The sequence below is a fragment of the Blennius ocellaris genome (assembly GCF_963422515.1).
Source record: "Blennius ocellaris genome assembly, chromosome: 22".
Lineage (NCBI taxonomy): Eukaryota > Metazoa > Chordata > Actinopteri > Blenniiformes > Blenniidae > Blennius > Blennius ocellaris.
This window is the reverse complement of record NC_137671.1, coordinates 4,786,248-4,805,387: the sequence shown is the minus strand read 5'-3', so window position 1 is coordinate 4,805,387 and position 19,140 is coordinate 4,786,248. Positions and strand designations below refer to the sequence as shown.

Sequence of the window (19,140 nt, the reverse complement as noted above, 5' to 3'; positions counted from 1 at the left end):
GTTGGTTGGATACAAAAAAAATTTTTCTTGAAGAGCCAAAATGATCGAAGAGCTGATTGGACGTTTTTATGGCCATTATAAGTAAAACATGAGGAGGAAGTGATGTTACATTCTGAGAAAAATTTACAATATTTTATTTTCATTTTTCACATTTTAATTTGAATCATCACATGTTTAATTGCTTGACCTTAGTTTAAAATTTTTGACAAATTATTTGGGTTTTTCAAAATCAATAATTATTTGTAATCTGTTTTTGGCAATGTTTCTTTTTTTTTTTCTTCCAACGTTTTTTATTTGTGCTGTAGTTTTTTTTTATCATTATTTTTGTCTTTTCATGTTTCTTTATGAGTTTTATATCTACGACATTCTTACTGTATTTCTAACAATCTTTCTCTCTCCCCCAACATTTAATTGTGAAGCAACTTGTTTAACGTTTCATATTAACATTTGAAGTAAAAAAAAAAAAAAGATTTAACATTTTTTATTGACATTTGCAACATTTCACCTTTAATCACTTGTAATTTAACCTCTTTCTAATGTCTTTTTTTTTTTACCTTTTTCCATGCATTATTCATTTAGTCTTACCTCCATCATTTTGTATTTAATCTCAATTGATTTTAGACTTTAAATTAGCAGACTAAGAGGAGATTCCTCCTCATGTTTTCCTTGCCGCGACCTCTACACGATCCCCGTAAAGCGGTTCGATTCCTGCTGACCAGTGTCAGCCGGACTCCGGCCAGCGGAGGGGGGATGCCCAGCGACCTCCGGCGAGCCTCAACGACATCCAGAACATTCCAGCCGAGGAACTTTCTCTCCTTTCTGGTGACTTTTTTTTTTCTTTTCCTCCAAATATCACAATTTGTGTTAACTCTTTGAGTTTCTAATCTTAACCTGCCGATCATTTAGAGTTTATTAATAACGAGTAATAATAATAATGATAATAATAACGTGGTGGTGATGACTTACAGAGTTCGTAAATGTCTGGAAAAAGAGTTGTTTGGTTTTTGGTTTTGTTTTTTTTTAAATGATTTGACAATGAGTTGAATTTCCGGTGTGTTTGGAGGTGAAATTCATGATGATTTGTCAGTGACGTCGTGCTGTGTTTCAGGGAGAGCTGCTGCAGAGCTCCAACTGTAAACCTCTCTGGTTTCTAACCTGCTTCTCGAGGGCTTACTGTACATGGTGCTATCTGTTTAAAGCCATCTGTACAGACAATTTACCCCCCACCCCTCCTATCATACACACACACACACATCTATATATATATATATATATATATGCTTCTATATAAATATACATATATCTTCCTCCCCTGTCGTACCTGGAACTGGGTGATGAGCCCGGTTCAACCCGACCAAACGCGTTTGCAGCACCAGGAACAGGCCATATGTGGAGCTTCCTCTCTGCCATAATGGGGATTTTATTCCTCGCCATACGTGGAGTTTCCTCCAGACCATTAAAAAAAAAACAACAAAAACTTTAAATCTGAGTGTCAAGAAGTAAGAAACCCCACTGGAGTCAGCCTGCGTCACCCCGGTTCTAAGAAACAATCGCAGTTCCGATCACTATTTCTGAAGCCTGAGTATTAGCAGCAAGAGGCTAACGCTAAGCTAGCACACGTGGCTACATTGTCTCTCTCACAAAAGTCGTTAAAATAATTAATGATCCATGCTCTAATCTAGAATCGGATCCAAGTCTGATCCAGAAGCCGTTTCTGGAACCAGATTCTGGTTCTAGATCTAGATCTGACCCAGATTGATCCAGAACCTGATCGACACTCAGTAAAGATCACAGTTGGACCAGCTAAGTGGATTTTCTTCACTTTGTAACAATAAATGAAGTTCATTGAACTTAAGTTAATGAATTATATTAAGTTCAAAGAACCAGATCCATTTTGATGTTAACGATTGCAGCAATTCAATTAAGTCGGTCCAACTACTTCTTTATTTTCTTTTAGAATCTGCTCCAGGAACCAAACCAGAATCAGATCTGGTCCAGAATCTGATCCATTTTCACAGTTTGAAGAAGAGATTAGGATATGAAGGATCAATCTGAAACTAGTGCAGACCCAGTCCAACCGCCAGTCTTAAACCAGCTTCACACCCAAAATGTCTAAATCTCAACCAAAAAGTATTTTCAGACCAGTCAAAAACAACTCATCTCTAAAACTGAACCTGTCTGAGATCAGATCCGGAACCTTTACATGCCTTGTCCAAAACCATCAAAAACCAGTTTTGAGGTTCAAAGGTCCAAACTGAAGTAATTATCTGCGGCAAAACTGTGGAAAAAAAAATCCTCCAGAACCAGAAAATGCTTCTATACTGGATCAGAATCCAAAAAACAAGATTCTACTGATTCTGATGATTTGGTTTCCATGTTGGCCTCTTTGAAAAAAAATAAAAAAATCCTTCAAGGCTTTAAAAATCTGATTTATCAAACAAAACCATTTACAACCAAATTTACAAACCAAATACAAAAAATATATATTTGTTTAAAAATAAAGAAAAACAGACAGATCTTGAATTCTTTTAATTAGCAGACACATTAGAAGCTTTTAAAGATGTTTCATGGCACTTTACTGAACTTCTCACTGTAATTTTATCGACACGTTCAAGTGGTTCCTTTAAGTCCAATAAATATTGGTGCATGCAGACATTTTCCCAGCATGCATTTCAGTCCTTAACGAGTGTAAACGCTGGTTTTTGTCTGAAATGTGTTTCACATCTTCCAGCTTCAAACAGGAATCAAACAACACTTCAGAAGTTAAAGGTACAAGATGTAATTTTTTTTTTTTTACATTATTTCTACTTTTGTCGCTAAACAACTCTAAAAGAAATTTTATTGTGTTTTGAAATAGAAATAGAAGAATGTTTTATTTAACATCCACCAAAAAATAGAAAAATTATCAGATTAGCATAGATGGTTTGCTAAGGATACAACAATTCTGGATACAGTTTAGTTTTTATTATTATTACTATTATTATTATTATTATTATTATTATTATTATTATTAAAGTTAAACTGAATGTTTAAGTTTCTTGTTGAAATGGTGACAAAATATATGAGAAGTTGACACTGAAACTCATGAACGAAAGAGAAAACAAAAAACTATCTGCCAAAGCTCTTCATGCAGACTCAACACCGCCGCCCCAGTGGACAAAGGTGGAATTTGCTAAAATCTTACATAATGTACCTTTGAACTGAGGCTGGTCAGAAAATATTGCTCACGTTCAAAACATTAAATTTAACACGAACTATGATCTTCTTGGTCCAGAAACAAGTTTTCGACCGTTCTTCAATAGCACTTTTTCACTTTAAACCAGATTCATAGTTGAGTCAAATTAAAACTTAGGAAAATGAGCGGGAAAATCTGTGGCTCGGTGAATGAGTAGCGCACGTTTACAGGACAACTTACCGTTTAGATGCCAAAACTATATACATGAATATGAATTCCAACAGGGTATAATGTAGGGTTATGAATACTTATTTGATGTAAGGAATTTGAAACGAAAATTATGACCTTGTTATAATTTATTAGCAAATGATTTGATGCTAATTGATGCTAATGCTAACACAGGTTTTTACTTATATGACTCAGTTTTATCAATTTACTCAATGTACTGAAGCAGAAAATATAAATCAGCCCTGCAAAATACTTTGTAATTCTACAGTTTTTAGTGTTTTGATGCACTTTAATAACTGGAAGTTGTATTGATGATAATAACTCCTAAAATGAGACTTTATTTTTCACTCAAGTATGAAAATACAAAAGTTTGAGAAGTTTCCAGGATCAAAAAATACTTGTCAAAGCATCAAAAATCTCCAATTTCTGTCAAGGTTCTTCAAAGATTTTAAGATTAAGAAAATAGCATCAAAAAATATATTTCTTCACCCTTTTATTTTCATTATTAGCAGGAAAAAAATATATTTTTTATCTTTTGAGTTGAATTCATTCTTAAATAAATCTAATACTAACTATAGTTGCATTCCTCAAATATTTACCTTAATTGTAACATATTAAGTAATATAAATTAATAAAAAGTATATATATATGCCTATTTCAACTATTATCCTGAAGTTTTTGGTGGCAAAAATGTGTTTGTTTGTTTTAAAGGTTTTAACTTAATTGCTGGGGGGAAAAAAACAATCTAAAATAAACCCAATCTACATTTCAGCATGACACACTTGGAGACAGTTCAATCAGATTTTAATTTAACAGATTTTTTTCAGAAGATAAAATAATCGGGATAAGAATTCCACACTAACGACATTTACAAAGTTTGCTCCTGCGACTTTTCTCAGTGTCGTTTTTGAAAACTCCCCTTTTTTGACCCCGCGCCCCCCACCCTACCCCACCCCCACCACTTCCCTCCAAAGCACAATCAACGCTTCAGTGCCTGTTTCCATGACAACGGTTTTACGCAACTTTTGCAGAGCCGCGAACGCGATTTCCAAAGTTTTAAGTAAAAAGTTGATAATCTGATGGCCAGATGTAAAGTCTGTGTACAGCACACTGCGGTAGACTATTGGCTCTGTTTAATATATATTATGTTAGAATTATGTAGCTATAGTGTAACATATTTATAGTAAAGTAGACGCAAACATTTATACCGTCATATTTTGATATGAAGTCTTTATTCACATGTGTTGTTCATAGACGGCAAACAGCTGCACTGAAAGTCCAGGTTTCATAAAAATTTAATTGAGTTATAACTTTACAAGTTTCTTTTTCGTGGAAACTTCCATAGAATAATATATAATCATCTGGAAAATCTCTGCATTTTAAAACTATGTAACTGGAATTATCCTATCAAACTGTTTCTATAGCTAATTTATAGTTACATCTTTTTTTTTTTTCAGATTGAGATGCGTAGATTTGAATAATGGTAATTGAAATTCAGTTTATACATGAATGTGGCCTGAAATGTTTTGTTCATTCACAACAATTCAAACTTTGCTCCAGAAACCTTTTTTTTTTTTTAAAGCTTTGAGAATTTCAAGCAAAATTCGAAATATATGACATTTTTAAAGGGATAATAAAATAGTTGAACATGACTTTTAAAATATTTTTGATTTTTTTTTTAACTCTAAGTGGCTTTTTTTGTTATTGTTTTTTTTCAATCAATGTATTTTGCGTACGTATTTCTTTATTTAAATTACAAGATCACAACTTTTCTTAACACTTTTCCACAATATTTTTACTTCATTCCCAGGTTAAATTATTATTTAAGCGCACCACTCCAACTTTTCCACAATAGATATTTGGTTTTTTTAAATTGTAAAAATATTTGCTTATTCCAACCAATTTGATCTTGAAATTTCTTATAAATAAAAAATTCAAAACTTAGTCTATCATCTCAAAGAATTTAACATAATAAAAAAAACAGATTTATATTTATATAACATTTTACTTTTCTGCCATCAAATTTAAAGAAAATTCTTTTTTCCACCATTAAGTTTTTTTTCTATACTTAAATAAACCAAAATTAGCTCCTGCTCGAAAGATTGCAGCAAAATTATACAATGTTTTAGAACAAGACAAACTTGTACCATTATTTTTTTTGACATTAATTACAAAAGTCATTGTTTTTTTTTTTATGTTGCTATGTATTTACTTTGTTTTTATCCTTAAAAAAAAATGCAAATAAAATTTTTCTTGGTTAGATTTGTTAAAATACAAAGTCATAGTTGCCCTTATTGCACAAATTATATAAGAACTAAAACTGTAATGTTTAAGTAAGCTAACCTTCTAAATCTTTACCTTGATGGTTCCTCTTGAAATGATTAATTCAGCTTTGATTTTGAAGGAGACGCTTAAGAAACTCAGAAAGCAGCCACTCGCCCAAAAAAAGTTTTGTAAACTTTTGTCATGACTTTTTCTGACCAAGATGTTGGAGAAACTTTCCTGCAGTGTGTCCGTTTACCGTCTGTGAACGCCACGGCCCTCAGATCTATATTTCTATATCGTGTATATCTGTATAGTATATATTAGGACGGACTGTAGTCTACTGTACAGAGTCTCCGCAGGGCGAGGCGCACAAATCAGGCTGGATGTAGTTGGAAAACTTCGGACCTCAGGTCGCCTGCTGGGATCCCTCCGATACGCCCACCATCGGACTGCTCAGCCAATCAGAAAACAGAAAAAAAAAACCTCATCAGAGACCAGTGGCGTTCAGACGATCCCAATGATTGTCTGATTCTGTTTGTGTCTGTTTCTGAATTATTGACTCGGATTTTTAATATTTAATGTTTTTTGTTTTTATTTTTTGTAAATAGATTTAATCGAAGTGACGCCTTTTAGTCTCCAGCTCCTCGGTTTTAGAGAGACTCACTGCACCACCTGCTGGTACAATGTGGAATTACAAGGTTAACCAGGCTGACGCTACCTGCGGTAGCTTCCGATTTTTTAAGTCATTTGAGAATTAATATTTTAGATAAAAGTGTGTGACAAGCTGTACTTGCCATTTTGCTGCTCTTGGTGAAAGATTTGAGTCACTTTTGATTAAAACTTCTTTAATTCCAAAGTGACTCACTGTACCCCCTAGTGGAACAAATTGGTGTTGCAAGTTAATTTGACTGTGGTTGGCTATTTAGCTCAATATACACAGAGACACATACTTGAATTAATATAAAATGGAAGTTTCTTCTCCATGTGATGATGTAGCTAATTAGCTTATGCTACATTAAAAAAAAAAAAAAAAAGAAATCCTGCCGAGAAAAGTTTTACATTGTTATGAATGACCGACCGCCGGAGACAAAACTGCTTCATTTCTTTAATGTAATGAAAGAATGAGTTCGATTCTGGAAACTGACTGAACGTCGAGCCAAAATGGCCGCCACCGGGTCTCTGATGAATCCTCAGCTTCCTGCTGATTGGCTGAAAAAGTCCTGACTCCTCACCTGTGTCAAACCTCCCGATACTCACCTGGTTCTAGTTTTATGGTTTGATGGTAACCCTTCCTCCTCCTCCTCCTCCTCATCCTCCTCCTCTCTAGCTTCCTCTTTTTACAGTATGTGTGTAGTTTCTGGACTGAGTGGCGTGCGTGTTCTTGTAGTTTTTTTCTTCCCTTTTCTAGGAACTGACGAGCACACGATGACAACTGATGAGCTCTGTAACTACAGATTGTAACCTTTATAATAAACGCTCATTTATTACAAAGTTAAAGATCCTCGCTTTCTCCCGTCTACTTCTTTCACAATAAGAGCTTTGGGCACGTGGGTCGTCAAGACCTCTGACCTGTGTGGATTCACGTGGAGTTAATGAGTGACAAGTTTCATTCAAACTGAACCTTCTGGCTTCGATCAGCAGCAGATTCGTTTACTTTTCTGGTCAATTATCTCAATTTAAAAGAGTGGATTTAAAATTTGAATCATGATCAGAGACAAATTCAGTGAAAAATACAGAAGTTTAAATTTAAGTATTTGAATAATGCCTCATTTACATTTTGGAACATTTACAACAAAATTTGGTTAAAAACCCCCAGGAAAAAAATTGCTGTGATGCTGATGATTTACGAACGCATTTTTTATGCGTTTTGAGTAGTTTAGTTTTTTTTCTAGTGGTAAATCCTGAAAAAATTTAATAAAAAAAAAAAAAGACACATTTATTTGATTCCCATGAGGCCTGATGGCGGATTTTCCTCCAATCCTTCAGTAGGTGTAGAAAAAAAGATGTATTTCCTGGTGGTTTGGTTGGATTTTGGCCTCGTTGGCTGAGTTTGATGGAGGCGCGTTGCGAGTCGGCGGCGCGTTCCGAGTCGGCGGCGCCCTGCGTGACCTCTGTGGAGTGTGGACCTGCAGACAGATAAAGACAAACACTCCAGTGACCGCACGTGAACTTCACCTCCTCTGAGCTGGTAAACACACAACGCTTCTTGATGAGTGGATGAGTGAACCGCTGCCGCCGCCCGATTGGCCCGACGCGTCGCCCCTTTGCGCTCCCATTGGTGGACGGCCGCGGTCGGTCTGAGGCCCCGCCGAGGATGTGAGGCCGCCGTGGTCAAAGTGCCACCGACGCCAGACGAGGGTCCGAGCTGCTCTGAGTGAGTACGAGAGGAACCAAACTAAAGCGAAACCTCGTTTGTGGGACACATTAAAAAACTCAGATCGCGGGTTTTCTCCGCCGTTCTGGGGTCAGTTTGTCGTTTTTTTTTTTTTTTTTTAGTGAATCAATTCCAAGATTAGCAGCTTTTGTTGTGTCTGATGCACCAGATGATGCATTTACAGGACTGGACATACTCGTACATTTGAGTTTTGTTTCTTTAAATAAACTTCAGTTCAATATTGTGACCACAACATTATTTGTGGTGGGCCGGAGCAGTGCATTGTGGGTTGTTGGAGCATCCAGCCATTCTCCTGTTTGTTGAGTCCGAAAGTAAAGTACAAAGTAGGGGGGTGGGGGGGGGGGGGGGGGGGGGGGGGGGGGGTCATGTGACCGATGTCACAAAGAAAGCAAAAGTGAAACTGGAGAAGGGAGAAAGAAGCAGAGCATCCTGATGAAGGTATGGGGGTTTCCAGTGATATCTCTATTTTAACATTATTCACTCCGTCCATGTATTAACGATGGCGACGATGCTCGCGGACGTGTGTTGTGTTAAACGAGAAGCCGGAGGAGACGTGATGTGAAAGCCGGTCCACTCTCTGTAAAGCTTGCAATGCTAATTCCCAGAGGGGAAATGCCTTAAACCCAACAAAATGTGGTCAAAAGTGAAAAGATTACATATAAAGATTGATCACTATTGACGCTTGTCTACTTGGATTTTCATTATTAAACAAGTGTGACTTGGGTTTTTTTTTTTTTTTTTTGTATTTCTCCCATTCAGGCCGACATGTTTTCCATCCCGGATCTGATCAGAAAGAAGAGAGACGGCAAGGTTCTGAGCGATGAGGAGATTGTGGCGTTCGTTCGGGCCGTCGCCACTGGAGGCCTCCAGGATTCTCAGATCGGTACGAACCACTCCAGTCGCACTTCAGATCCCCTTCAAGTCAATGTGTTTTCATTCATACAGACCCAATAACACGAAATCACAGACTACAGGAGAGAGAGAGAGAGAGCGAATTTTGTGATGTGGAGGGGTGGAACATGGCCGTGTGGCGAGCGGTACAGGAAAGACACCTAATTGCAGTTTTGATAGAAAACAGTCGCTAACCGTGCGGCGTGAAATCAAACCAAAACCAAAATTGAAGGCGGGAACATTTTCGCCCCGGACGCCCGTCTCTGTGTTCAGGCGCCATGCTGATGGCCATTTGGCTGAAGGGGATGGTTGCCGTGGAGACCCAGACCCTGACCAGGGAGATGATGACTTCGGGCGAGGTGCTGTCGTGGCCAAAGGAGTGGAGCGGTCTGGTGGTGGACAAGCACTCCACGGGGGGCGTGGGAGATAAGGTCAGCCTGGTGCTGGCGCCGGCGCTCGCCGCCTGCGGCTGTAAGGTAGGCACACGCCCACCTATGACATCACACTGGATCACAGACGCTTGCCGGAATCCTCTAGCGTAAATCAATCAGTTCGATCAGTTAGACAACTGAACGCCTTGCTGCTTGAGATTTCCTGTTGCATGCTGTCGTGACCCGAGTTGTGTCTGCCAGGTACCGATGATCAGTGGGCGGGGCTTAGCTCACACCGGAGGAACTCTGGACAAACTGGAATCGATCCCAGGCTTCAGCGTCAACCAATCAGCTGCCCAGGTGCTTCACCTCTTCTTACAGCCAGTGACATCCAGCTCGCGTGGCAAAGGTTTGAAACTGTGACACGTGGGCGGAGCCTGACGCGGGAATTTCTCGGCTGTTAGATCCGCGACATCCTGACCTCGGTGGGCTGTTGCATTGTGGGTCAGACGGAGTTGCTGGTCCCTGCTGACCGGGTCCTGTACGCCCTGCGGGACGCCACCAGCACTGTGGATAGCTTACCGCTCATCACTGGTGCCAACACACACACACACACACACACACACGCACACACACACACACACACGCACAGGGTTTACAGCGTTCTGTTTTCTAGGTTCCATCATCTCAAAGAAAGGGGCGGAGTCGTTGTCGGCTCTGGTTCTGGACGTGAAGTTTGGACAAGCGGCTCTCTACAAAGACCTGGAGAGCGCTAAAGAGTTAGCAACGATGCTAGTAAGCGCGAAACACCTTAATTTACTGCTGCATTCAGGCACAAACTTTTGATGAAGACACATAGAAACAGTGAAGACTGTTTGCCAGGACACTAGGTGGTGCTGTCCATTATTTCCTTGTCTTCATTGTATAGATCCAGTCAAAAGATTTCCTTGTATGCAGATGGTTTAGTAAATGTTGGTAAAAGTTGGTAAATGTACACATTTGGCAAATTGCAGTGAGCAGCACAAGCTCTATGAATTCTCCATTGTTGTGGATCTATTCACACATGCAGAATATCTACAGCAAAAATTTCCAAAAGTACATCTTTTTGAAGACTCACAGTGACAACGAGTGAAACCGTGGCATTTTGGGTCTCAAAGCCACTGCAACTTTTTCAAAGCGGCTCCCAAGGTGGAACTTTTCTTTGACGTGAACTCCATCGTGTCCAGTGTTTCTGGGAAGAGGAAAGAATTTCCAATATCCCTGGAGCTAGGCCCCGATAAAGTTTTCCTTCCTCCGTTCCTTCCAGGTGGAAACCGGTAACGGGCTGGGGATCCAGACGGGAGCCGTCCTCAGCTGTATGGACTCTGTGATTGGTCGACGTGTGGGAAACAGCCTGGAGGTGATCGAGTCTCTGGAGACCCTGAAAGGGAAGGGACCCTCCGACCTGATGGAGCTGGTCAACACTCTGGGTGACGACTTCAAACGTCAAAAGTCGAAACTTCCAAGAGAAGATCAAAGTGAAATAAAAGGGATGATTACAACTTGTTCATGTTGTGTGTGTAGGAGGTATGCTGCTGACGATGACTGGTTTGGCTTCTGACGTATCAGAGGGAGAGAAGAAGATTCGCGACGCTGTGATTGGTGGAGCTGCCCTGTCTAAGTTCCAGGCCATGATGGAGGCTCAGGGCGTGGCCAGTGAGACGGCTCGGAGCCTTTGCTCCGCCCACACAGATTACTTCACTGTCCTGAGAAAATCTCGGCACCAGCTGGAACTGGAGGCTCCTGAAGACGGTAAGAAGATCAAATACTGAGACACATTCAAGGACAAACTGAAGTTTTAAAACGTCTTTTTTGTGTGGGTTTTTTTTCCCTGCTGTTCTGCAGGATTCATCGAGGACATCGACGGGTTGAGTTTAGCCGAAGTTCTTCATCAACTGGGAGCAGGACGGTCGCGGGCCGGACAGCCTGTCAATCACAGCGTGGGGGCGGAGCTTCTGGTGGAGGTTGGACAGAGAGTCAAAAAAGGTGACGGCGATGGTGGGGATGACAATGGTCGTAATGGGGATGACGACAAAGGCAGTGATGATGACGGTCACGATGAAGATGATAATGAAGATGGTGATGATTTTGAGGATGAAGGAGATAATGGCGATTATGACAACTGGGATCATGATGAAGATGAGGATAAAAGTTATGATGTTGATAATATTGAGGATAACAAAGGGGATGATGAAAGTGGTGTGTATATATATCTATAAAACAGAATAGTTAATTGAGAAGATATATTAAAATAGTAAATCTTTAGGGACAGATGCTTCATTTTTTTTTTAAATCAGGAGAAAAGGCCCAAAATGCACACAGGTGGTGGTGATGATGATGATGATGATGTGTCATTGTGATGATCCCGTGGGGCTTGACAAAGTATCAATGGATCAAACATACAAGTGCAGCTTGGTGAGTTCAGGGACCTCCTCCCCCTCCTGTACTTCCAGGCGCCCCGTGGTTGCGGCTGCACCACGACTCTCCGGCTCCGACTCCAGACCAGACGAGTCGCCTGCAGAGCGCTTTGACACAACGACCCGCCGCCCAGACGGAGGAGAGACTCCCACTGGTCCGAGAGCTGCTGGGGAACGTCAGCTTCACATGAACTGCTCACAGATCAGTTTCACCCTCAAGACTCAAAGAGTTGAAGCTCTGAAAGATTTTGTTCATTTTTAATCAGACTAACCTCAGATTCCACGTTTTAAACGCGAATAAAATGTTTTAATACACACAATTTTGTGTTCCAACTCTTGGTGTTACACACACACATAAATAAACCAGTCAGAAGATCTGAGTACACAAAAAAACTTTATTAAACAGTTTTGTTGACAAAAAGACAAATCGTTAAAAAGAAGTTTAAACGTGTATAACTTTATTTATAAAAATACAAAGAACAGAAACACAGCAGGACTGTCGGAGCTTCATGGATCAACAATGACTCACACCTTAAGTAAAACATCACTCAGCCATACTGCTGTTGCCATGGAGACGGGGGGGGAGGGGGGGTAGTATCCAGAGATCGGAGGTCAGTGGACGACGGAGTTGAGTGGTTCAGCTCGGATGTTTCCTAAATCCAGGGTGGAGTCTGTTTCCTCATCGATCTCCCCGATCACAGCGCTGAGTAAATAACAAGAGCAAAAATAAACAAAATGGCACACAGGCAACAAACAGGGTAAACAATAGAACAAAATACAACTTAAAATAAACCACCCACAAAATAATCATTTAACAGTCAACAAGAAACAGAGTCGACGGAAATAAACACCAGTTATCAACCAGGGTAGATAACAACAGAGCAAATAGTGTAAACAACAAACAAATTTAACAGAGAGAACAAAGTCAACCAGCAACAGTCAGTGGAACAAAATAAACAGAGGGTAAACAACAAACAAAATAAAAGTAGACGACAGAGTCCGACAAACACAATAGACAGCAAGTGACAGTCAATAACAGGAAAACAAACAATGGAACAAAAGAAATGTCAACAGAGACTAAGAGAAGAAAAAATTGAAAACAAACTATAAACCCGACACCACAAGTCAAAGATGGTCGACAAAACAAACAAAGAAAAGTGGAAGTGAAAGAGTAGGAGAGTCACAAAGGAGATGCGTCAATAAGAAAACAAACAGTTTGTTTTTTTAAATAAACAGTCTTACACGTTGTCTCCTCGGACGATATAGAGGCCGAGCACCACCTGCTCCACCCCCTGACTGGAGCTGAACACTCGCTCGTGACTCTCGTCCAGGATCAGGTTGATGGTCTGATCAAAGCCCTTTAGAGTGCCCTGAACAAACAAACAAACACGTAAACAATGCGAGTGACGAAACGCATCCAAATTCCAGCTGTAGGCGAGGACTTTGAACGCACCACGATCATCCTCCCGTCCGAGGTGACGATGGCCACCGTACCTGCAGCGACACCGTTAAAGAAAACACACAAACCCGGAGACAGAGCGAGGGGGCGTGGCCTCCACTGAAACGGCACTGATGCTGACAATGATGTAGTTCGCAGTTGCTGTTTGTTTTTGTTTTTTTTGTAATGAAACCAAACATCTGCATACACACAGTACAGAACACTCATTAACAATGACGAGTACGCGGATAAAGAGAATTTGGACTGGGAGTCTTAACACTGGAGGCAAAATGTTGTTGTTATTGTCCATTTACTCCTGGACGTTTCTCCTCAAGTGTTTTCAAAACGTTGTATTTTCTCATTTCCATTGGAAACTTGAGCATTTTCAAAAAGTTACAGCCTGGAAGCCTTTTTTTTTTTTTTCAGTAACTTGGAGCACCATTGTTGTGTAAACGGACACGGAAGTTCTCCATTTTCACTTTAAAACATTTGTAAATGGAGCTTTAGAAAATTATATTGAAAGAAAATAAACAATAAATAGCGGTTTCGCAACATTAATAAGAATCTTGTATTCCTTACGCTTCAAAAAAAAAAACAACTAAACAAAACCAAAGCATTAATGTGGATATTAAAGCCTAAGGAGATTTTAAATTATTCAAATGTGCCTTTTGTCTGTGATGTTTTATTATTCCTTCTGAATAGTTGCTAGAATATAAGCATGGAGGTTAAAACTTAATTAAATGAATAATTGCACTATGTGTTGAAGTTTGAATAAACGTGATTAAGACTTATTGAGTTTTGAAGTGATTTAAGTCCAGTATGTTCAAAAGGTTAAATAGATCTAGTAAATTAATGACGTCGCTTCAGATTTAAGCTTGTTTTCGAAACATAAAGATTTTCAGGTTTTTTTCCCACTGTCACGACTCAAAAGCACTTCAATTTCAAAACGAAAACCATGTAAATTATTAAAACATTGAAACATCACTGGTGGCTAAGCTAAGCTAACTAGCACATCCCATTCATTCACACGAGTCCGTTAGCACGTTAGCCGGATAGCGGCGGCAGGATACGGTTGATGTAGCTCTCCAGCGCAGTGGACATGCTTCGTCCCGGGGCTCGGTGCTCCTCGGTTCAACGGAGGGAGTCTGCAAAAGTCCACACCGGTCGGGTGATTCAGCGGAGGGAATCGGTAAAAGAAGCCGCAGGGATTCCGGTGAAGCTAATCACACACGAAGAAGTACCGAGCAGCCGGAAGAGCGAAACTGAGGGCGGATGTGACGTCACGAAAATGTCTGCGTGAAATTATTTATATTATGGGAATATTTTAGTTTCATGAACATTTACTTAAGATTTTGGCTCTGTGTAGGAGCTTCAATGTGCTTTCTCAGTAATACGTTTAAACCAATAATGGAGCAATAAAAAGTATTTTAATCGTTTTCCATAAATTTGCAACATTGTGACCAAAATAAAGATGGCGGCCGAAAGACGTAGGTCTTATCAAAATAAATCGCATTTACAGCAATTAAATCCTTGTATGTATTAATTATCAATGTATTAAATTTGAGTTTATAAATGACTCAATGTATTATTTTCTCTTCACTGTTGTTTTATTTAATAAAAACCTTGCAAGAATTGTATTATTTAATTATTTAAAGCCAGTGAACGTAACTGATTAAAATATCTTGTGTAAAGTTTTTGTTCCTCATCTTTTTTTTTTAACAGAAGTGACCTATTTTTTCCAATCTTATTTTTAATATATACACTCACGTGTAGTTGTAGTACATATACAAAGAAATATAATTGAAAACAGACTCTTTAATGCTTCATGCTGTTAATAACAATCGATTCACACACGCATTCACAGCAACGGAGGTAGCTGCCGTGCAAGGCATGGGTGGTCACACTTTAGAGAGGGGGGATAAATCCAGCAACCCTTTGATTGAGAAACGACTGATCTACCACAAATCGATAACTTGTGTCATCTTTGTTGTTACTGAATCTCATGGAATCAAAATAAACTGAATAATCGTAGATTTACCTCATTAATAAAACACAAAGTTGATGTTTTCCCAAACTTGATCAAACAGCATGACAGCGCTAACTAATTCTACTGTTGCCATGACGATGAAGGTCGCGTGATGCTTTTGAGAGCAAAGGTGTGCGAGTGTTTGTGCGAAGACAACACGCCGAGCCGAGGCCTCCCAGCAGGTCTTCATCTTTATTGTTGCTCAGTAGTCGTCCATACAAAGGGGGGTGTGGGAGGAGAGCAGTGGAGCCCGACAGGACATACAGCAGGAACGTCATGCTACCAAAGTATTAAATTTGTACAAAAATACTTTACAACATCCCTGTTCCTTTAAAGAAAAATACAGTTTGGTTGGTTGGTGAAGCTACATGGAAACTAATCTGACCCACTATTTCAAATGGCAGTGCAATGTGTGTGTGTGTGTGTGTATGTGGATGTGTATGTGTGTGTGTGTGTGTGTGTGTGTGTGTGGGTGGATTTTGTTGTTGTTGTTGAGGTGAATCACTAGAGTGCAAATCCCTGCAATGTTACACACACGCACACACAGACACGCACGCACATTTATGACACACGCACAAACACAGTGTGTATGGCTTAAGATCTCACTCATCAAACCCTCTGAAGTCCCGCCCCCGAAGCAAGGCGAGGGGGCGTGGCTTCATCAAACCCTCCCGAAGCCCCTCCCCCTTCAGCTTTGTGGCTCATTTACCAGCGGTTTGCCTTGGCCTAAAATACTAGCGATGCTAATATCTTGCGAATGCTGAACTCTACCCAAGTGCTAAAGTATTAGCACTCTGACATGCGAGCATTATGCAAACAGAATGTGGAAAGTTGAAGAGTTGTGCTCGCCACATGCCAACCGGCAAACTCCGTTATCAAGAGGTTAGCCCCGTGTTAGCCTTGTGCAAGGTCTGTGCTAACCTGGCTATGTGCTTCAGTTAACTGTGTGCTAACAACAGTACGATGGCGAAGTGTTAGCGCGATAGCCAAGCTCTTCAAAACTTGTGCTTAAAACCCCTTAAACTTCACAGTTTCACAAAGATCGCCACCGATTGGAGAAGCCAATCGCAGCTGCCGTGCGGTCACAGCCAATCAGAGCTCTCTGAATCCAAAGAGCTCATCCTATTGGGCTGTTTCGAGGGGCTTTTAATGGTTTTGCTGGAGCTGAGGGAGGGTTCTGATTGCCCAGTTTTCAATAGTGAGTTCAGACTGAGGTGAGAGCGGGAAGATGTTGACGTCACTCCAAAATAAACACCCACACGCACACATACACACACGCACGCGTCACAAGTTTCCCGTTGTGACAGGACCTTTTTTTTTTTTTTTTTTTTCCCTTGTGTAACGTCGTTTGTTTGCGTGTTCATGGCGTGAATGTTTTCGGGATCTGATGGTTCTCAATGTGAACAGCGATGGACTGAACCACGTAATTCTTCTTCTTTTTTTTCTTTTTTTTTTAAACCTATTTTACAGATAATCAGGTTCAGTCATCGTGGAAACAAACATACAAACAAACAAACAAAACTGACAACAGTCAATCAAAAAACACACCGATCGATTAGCATAATAGATCACTGTTACTGGAGGGGATCGGGGATCGGGGATCGGGGATCGGGGGGGGGGTTCAGGGGAGGTCAGGGGGAGGGGTCATGCTTGGCTTCTTCCTGGGAGTTGATTGGTTCTTTTGTGTGTGGGTGTGTTGAGGAGAACCAATCACAGACCGGCGGTCGGGGAAACGTTTGCTCTCTGATTGGTTCCAGCCAATCAGCTGAATCTCTCAGGGCCCAGGTGCCTCATTGTGTCCTGGCTGCCGATTGGTCGTGGGGACAGGAGGGGGGGGGTGGGGGTGGGGGTGGGGGGGCAAAGCCAAGACTCAAGATCTGAGGTGGGAGGAGCTTAACTGGCCTCGTGTTTTAATGCACACTCACGTTAATACACACACGCGCACATACACACACAACAGACACGCACACATACGTACACAGTGTGGCCAGTCGGACAGGTGTAAACAGTAGAAAAAGATTCTTATTGAACTGCTCAGTGTCGTCATCATCATCATCATCATCATTAGGTTATTATTACTCTGTCTGCAGCTCATTCATGGCACAAAAATAACTAAAGTCTTAACAGTGAACCGTCCGAATCAGTAGGGATGCTCCGATCGCTCGTGGCTAAAAATCACCGGAAAGTAAAAGCTTGTGTTAAAAATATCTGGTAATAACGTATATCTGGGGGGAGAGAAAAAAGGTGCACCTATACTTATTTTGGATGATGGAAATATATTACCTATTTATTTTACAGTTTATAATTCTCTCCTTTGGGTCTGACCCGTGTAATAGGTCAGATAAACCCGATAGGGGGCGCCAGAGATCACAAGTGGACATTTCCTACTTGGATGCTGTTGAAAATAAAATAATCTACTGGAAACTGGCTTGTGCTTTCATTTTGCTGGGGGGGGGGGGCATTAGTGCTTACTCATGAAAATTGCATAATGGAAATAATAATATATTTTCTTGACTTCATCTTCATTTTTGTACATATATGTATTTGCTAAAATTTCACAATTGAACTGTTCTTCTTCGTCTGCATCACTTCTCTTATTTACATCAACGGCCTCAAACACAGGATCCAGGACCCCCTTGGGGCCAGTAATTGAAGATTCTTTCTACCAATACTCGGCTTTAATGAGTCACACTTCAGACAGGGGTCTGCAGGGGAAATGTTGGAAATCAGCTATTTAGAGCATCATTAAATTTTTGAAACGTCCAAGGCATTCGATAATTCATGATGTTTCCTGGAGGTGTTTCCTTTTTCTAACTCTCCCTCATCTTCTGATATGATCCCCAGTTGACTCTCACATCAGCAGCTTTGGGTTTCTACAATCTAAATGATCTTATCAAGTAGATCTGTGAGTTTAATTGTCCTGTAAAATGATCTGGTTTCTAACTTATTGATGCGAGCTTTTGGCTCATTGCCTTCATTCGTCAAACTCAACCGTACCTCAACTCTTCGCCACCAAGATTTCATTCGGTAAAGTGAAATCTTCAACTTAATCTACTTGTACCTTGTCATCTATGCACTTTAATTTTCCTCTAAAAGTGCCACCTGAGATCTCATATCTGAACCCAACATCCGCATCAAAAATTTCCTTCACTTCACTTGCTGGGAACTTTTTTCCTAGAACTCTTAAAACCAAGCAGCTAAAAACAAGTTTGTCATGACAAAGCCTAAAATCTGCTCTGTGACGTTAAAGGAGACATTTTGGAATAGTTTGATCATCAGTAGTTATGTTTGTTCGGACTCTTGGTACCGTCAGTAGTTTTTTTTAAACATTTGGACTCTTGGTACCGTCAGTAGTTTTTCAATGGTCAGACTCTTCACACAATCAGTACTTTTCTATTTTTGTGCTCTTCTTACCATCAGTGGTGTTTTGCTCGGAGTGGTTGTACCCTCCAGAAGGTCGGTTCTTCCTGGTTTCCACCTTTGAATGCTCAAACCGCCTCGCTGTTTTAGGACTTTTCAAGCTTTTGAAGCCGATAGCAGCAGATCTGACACACATTTTGAAGGAATGACTCCAGCTACACCCAGAGGAAGACTTCAGAGGAACTAATCAGTAACGACATAAATTCTGGTAATCCTGATCGGAGCATCCCTAGCGCCCTTGTCAAAGCTTTCTGTCCATCAGCAGGTTCTGGATTCTGGACTCGAGTCCCATCAGTCTTGTGCTGCTGTGGTTCTTGACTTGTCAGACCAGAAAACACAGTTATAATTCTACAAAGGACCAAGAACCAAAGCTTCAGAATCCCAGGAACAACGTTCCATGGCTCTGGATCTGTAGCTATAGTTCCCTGACCACTAAGACCATGAACAAGAACCACACCTTGGACCATTAACGCCA

At 40.4% G+C, this 19,140-nt stretch overlaps 2 protein-coding genes across 2 annotated transcripts; one reads left to right on the top strand and one right to left on the bottom strand.

Annotated features, from left to right (window-relative positions):
* Positions 1–8,828: 8,828 nt before the first annotated feature.
* Positions 8,829–11,972, top strand: tymp (thymidine phosphorylase; the record flags this gene model as incomplete). The annotated part of the gene is made up of 9 exons (XM_080518556.1): positions 8,829–8,946; positions 9,228–9,430; positions 9,587–9,685; positions 9,790–9,919; positions 10,002–10,120; positions 10,632–10,794; positions 10,889–11,116; positions 11,210–11,350; positions 11,818–11,972. The coding sequence occupies 9 exons, from the start codon at positions 8,829–8,831 to the stop codon at positions 11,970–11,972; spliced, it is 1,356 nt and encodes a 451-aa protein (XP_080374682.1).
* Positions 11,973–12,211: 239 nt separating this feature from the next.
* lsm8 (LSM8 homolog, U6 small nuclear RNA associated) lies at positions 12,212–14,459 on the bottom strand. Its single transcript, XM_080518212.1, has 4 exons — positions 14,290–14,459; positions 13,235–13,275; positions 13,024–13,151; positions 12,212–12,484 (listed from the first exon to the last, which is right to left on the bottom strand). The coding sequence occupies exons 1-4, from the start codon at positions 14,318–14,320 to the stop codon at positions 12,394–12,396; spliced, it is 291 nt and encodes a 96-aa protein (XP_080374338.1). The 5' UTR covers positions 14,321–14,459; the 3' UTR covers positions 12,212–12,393.
* Positions 14,460–19,140: the final 4,681 nt, after the last annotated feature.

Coding starts and splice junctions, on each gene's coding strand:
- lsm8 (XM_080518212.1), bottom strand. CDS start 14,320: ATGTCCACTGCGCTGGAGAGCTACATCAACC. Junction 13,276..14,289: donor GCTGGAGAGCTACATCAACC/GTATCCTGCCGC, acceptor GTGTCGCTGCAG/GTACGGTGGCCATCGTCACC. Junction 13,152..13,234: donor CGGACGGGAGGATGATCGTG/GTGCGTTCAAAG, acceptor TTGTTTGTTCAG/GGCACTCTAAAGGGCTTTGA.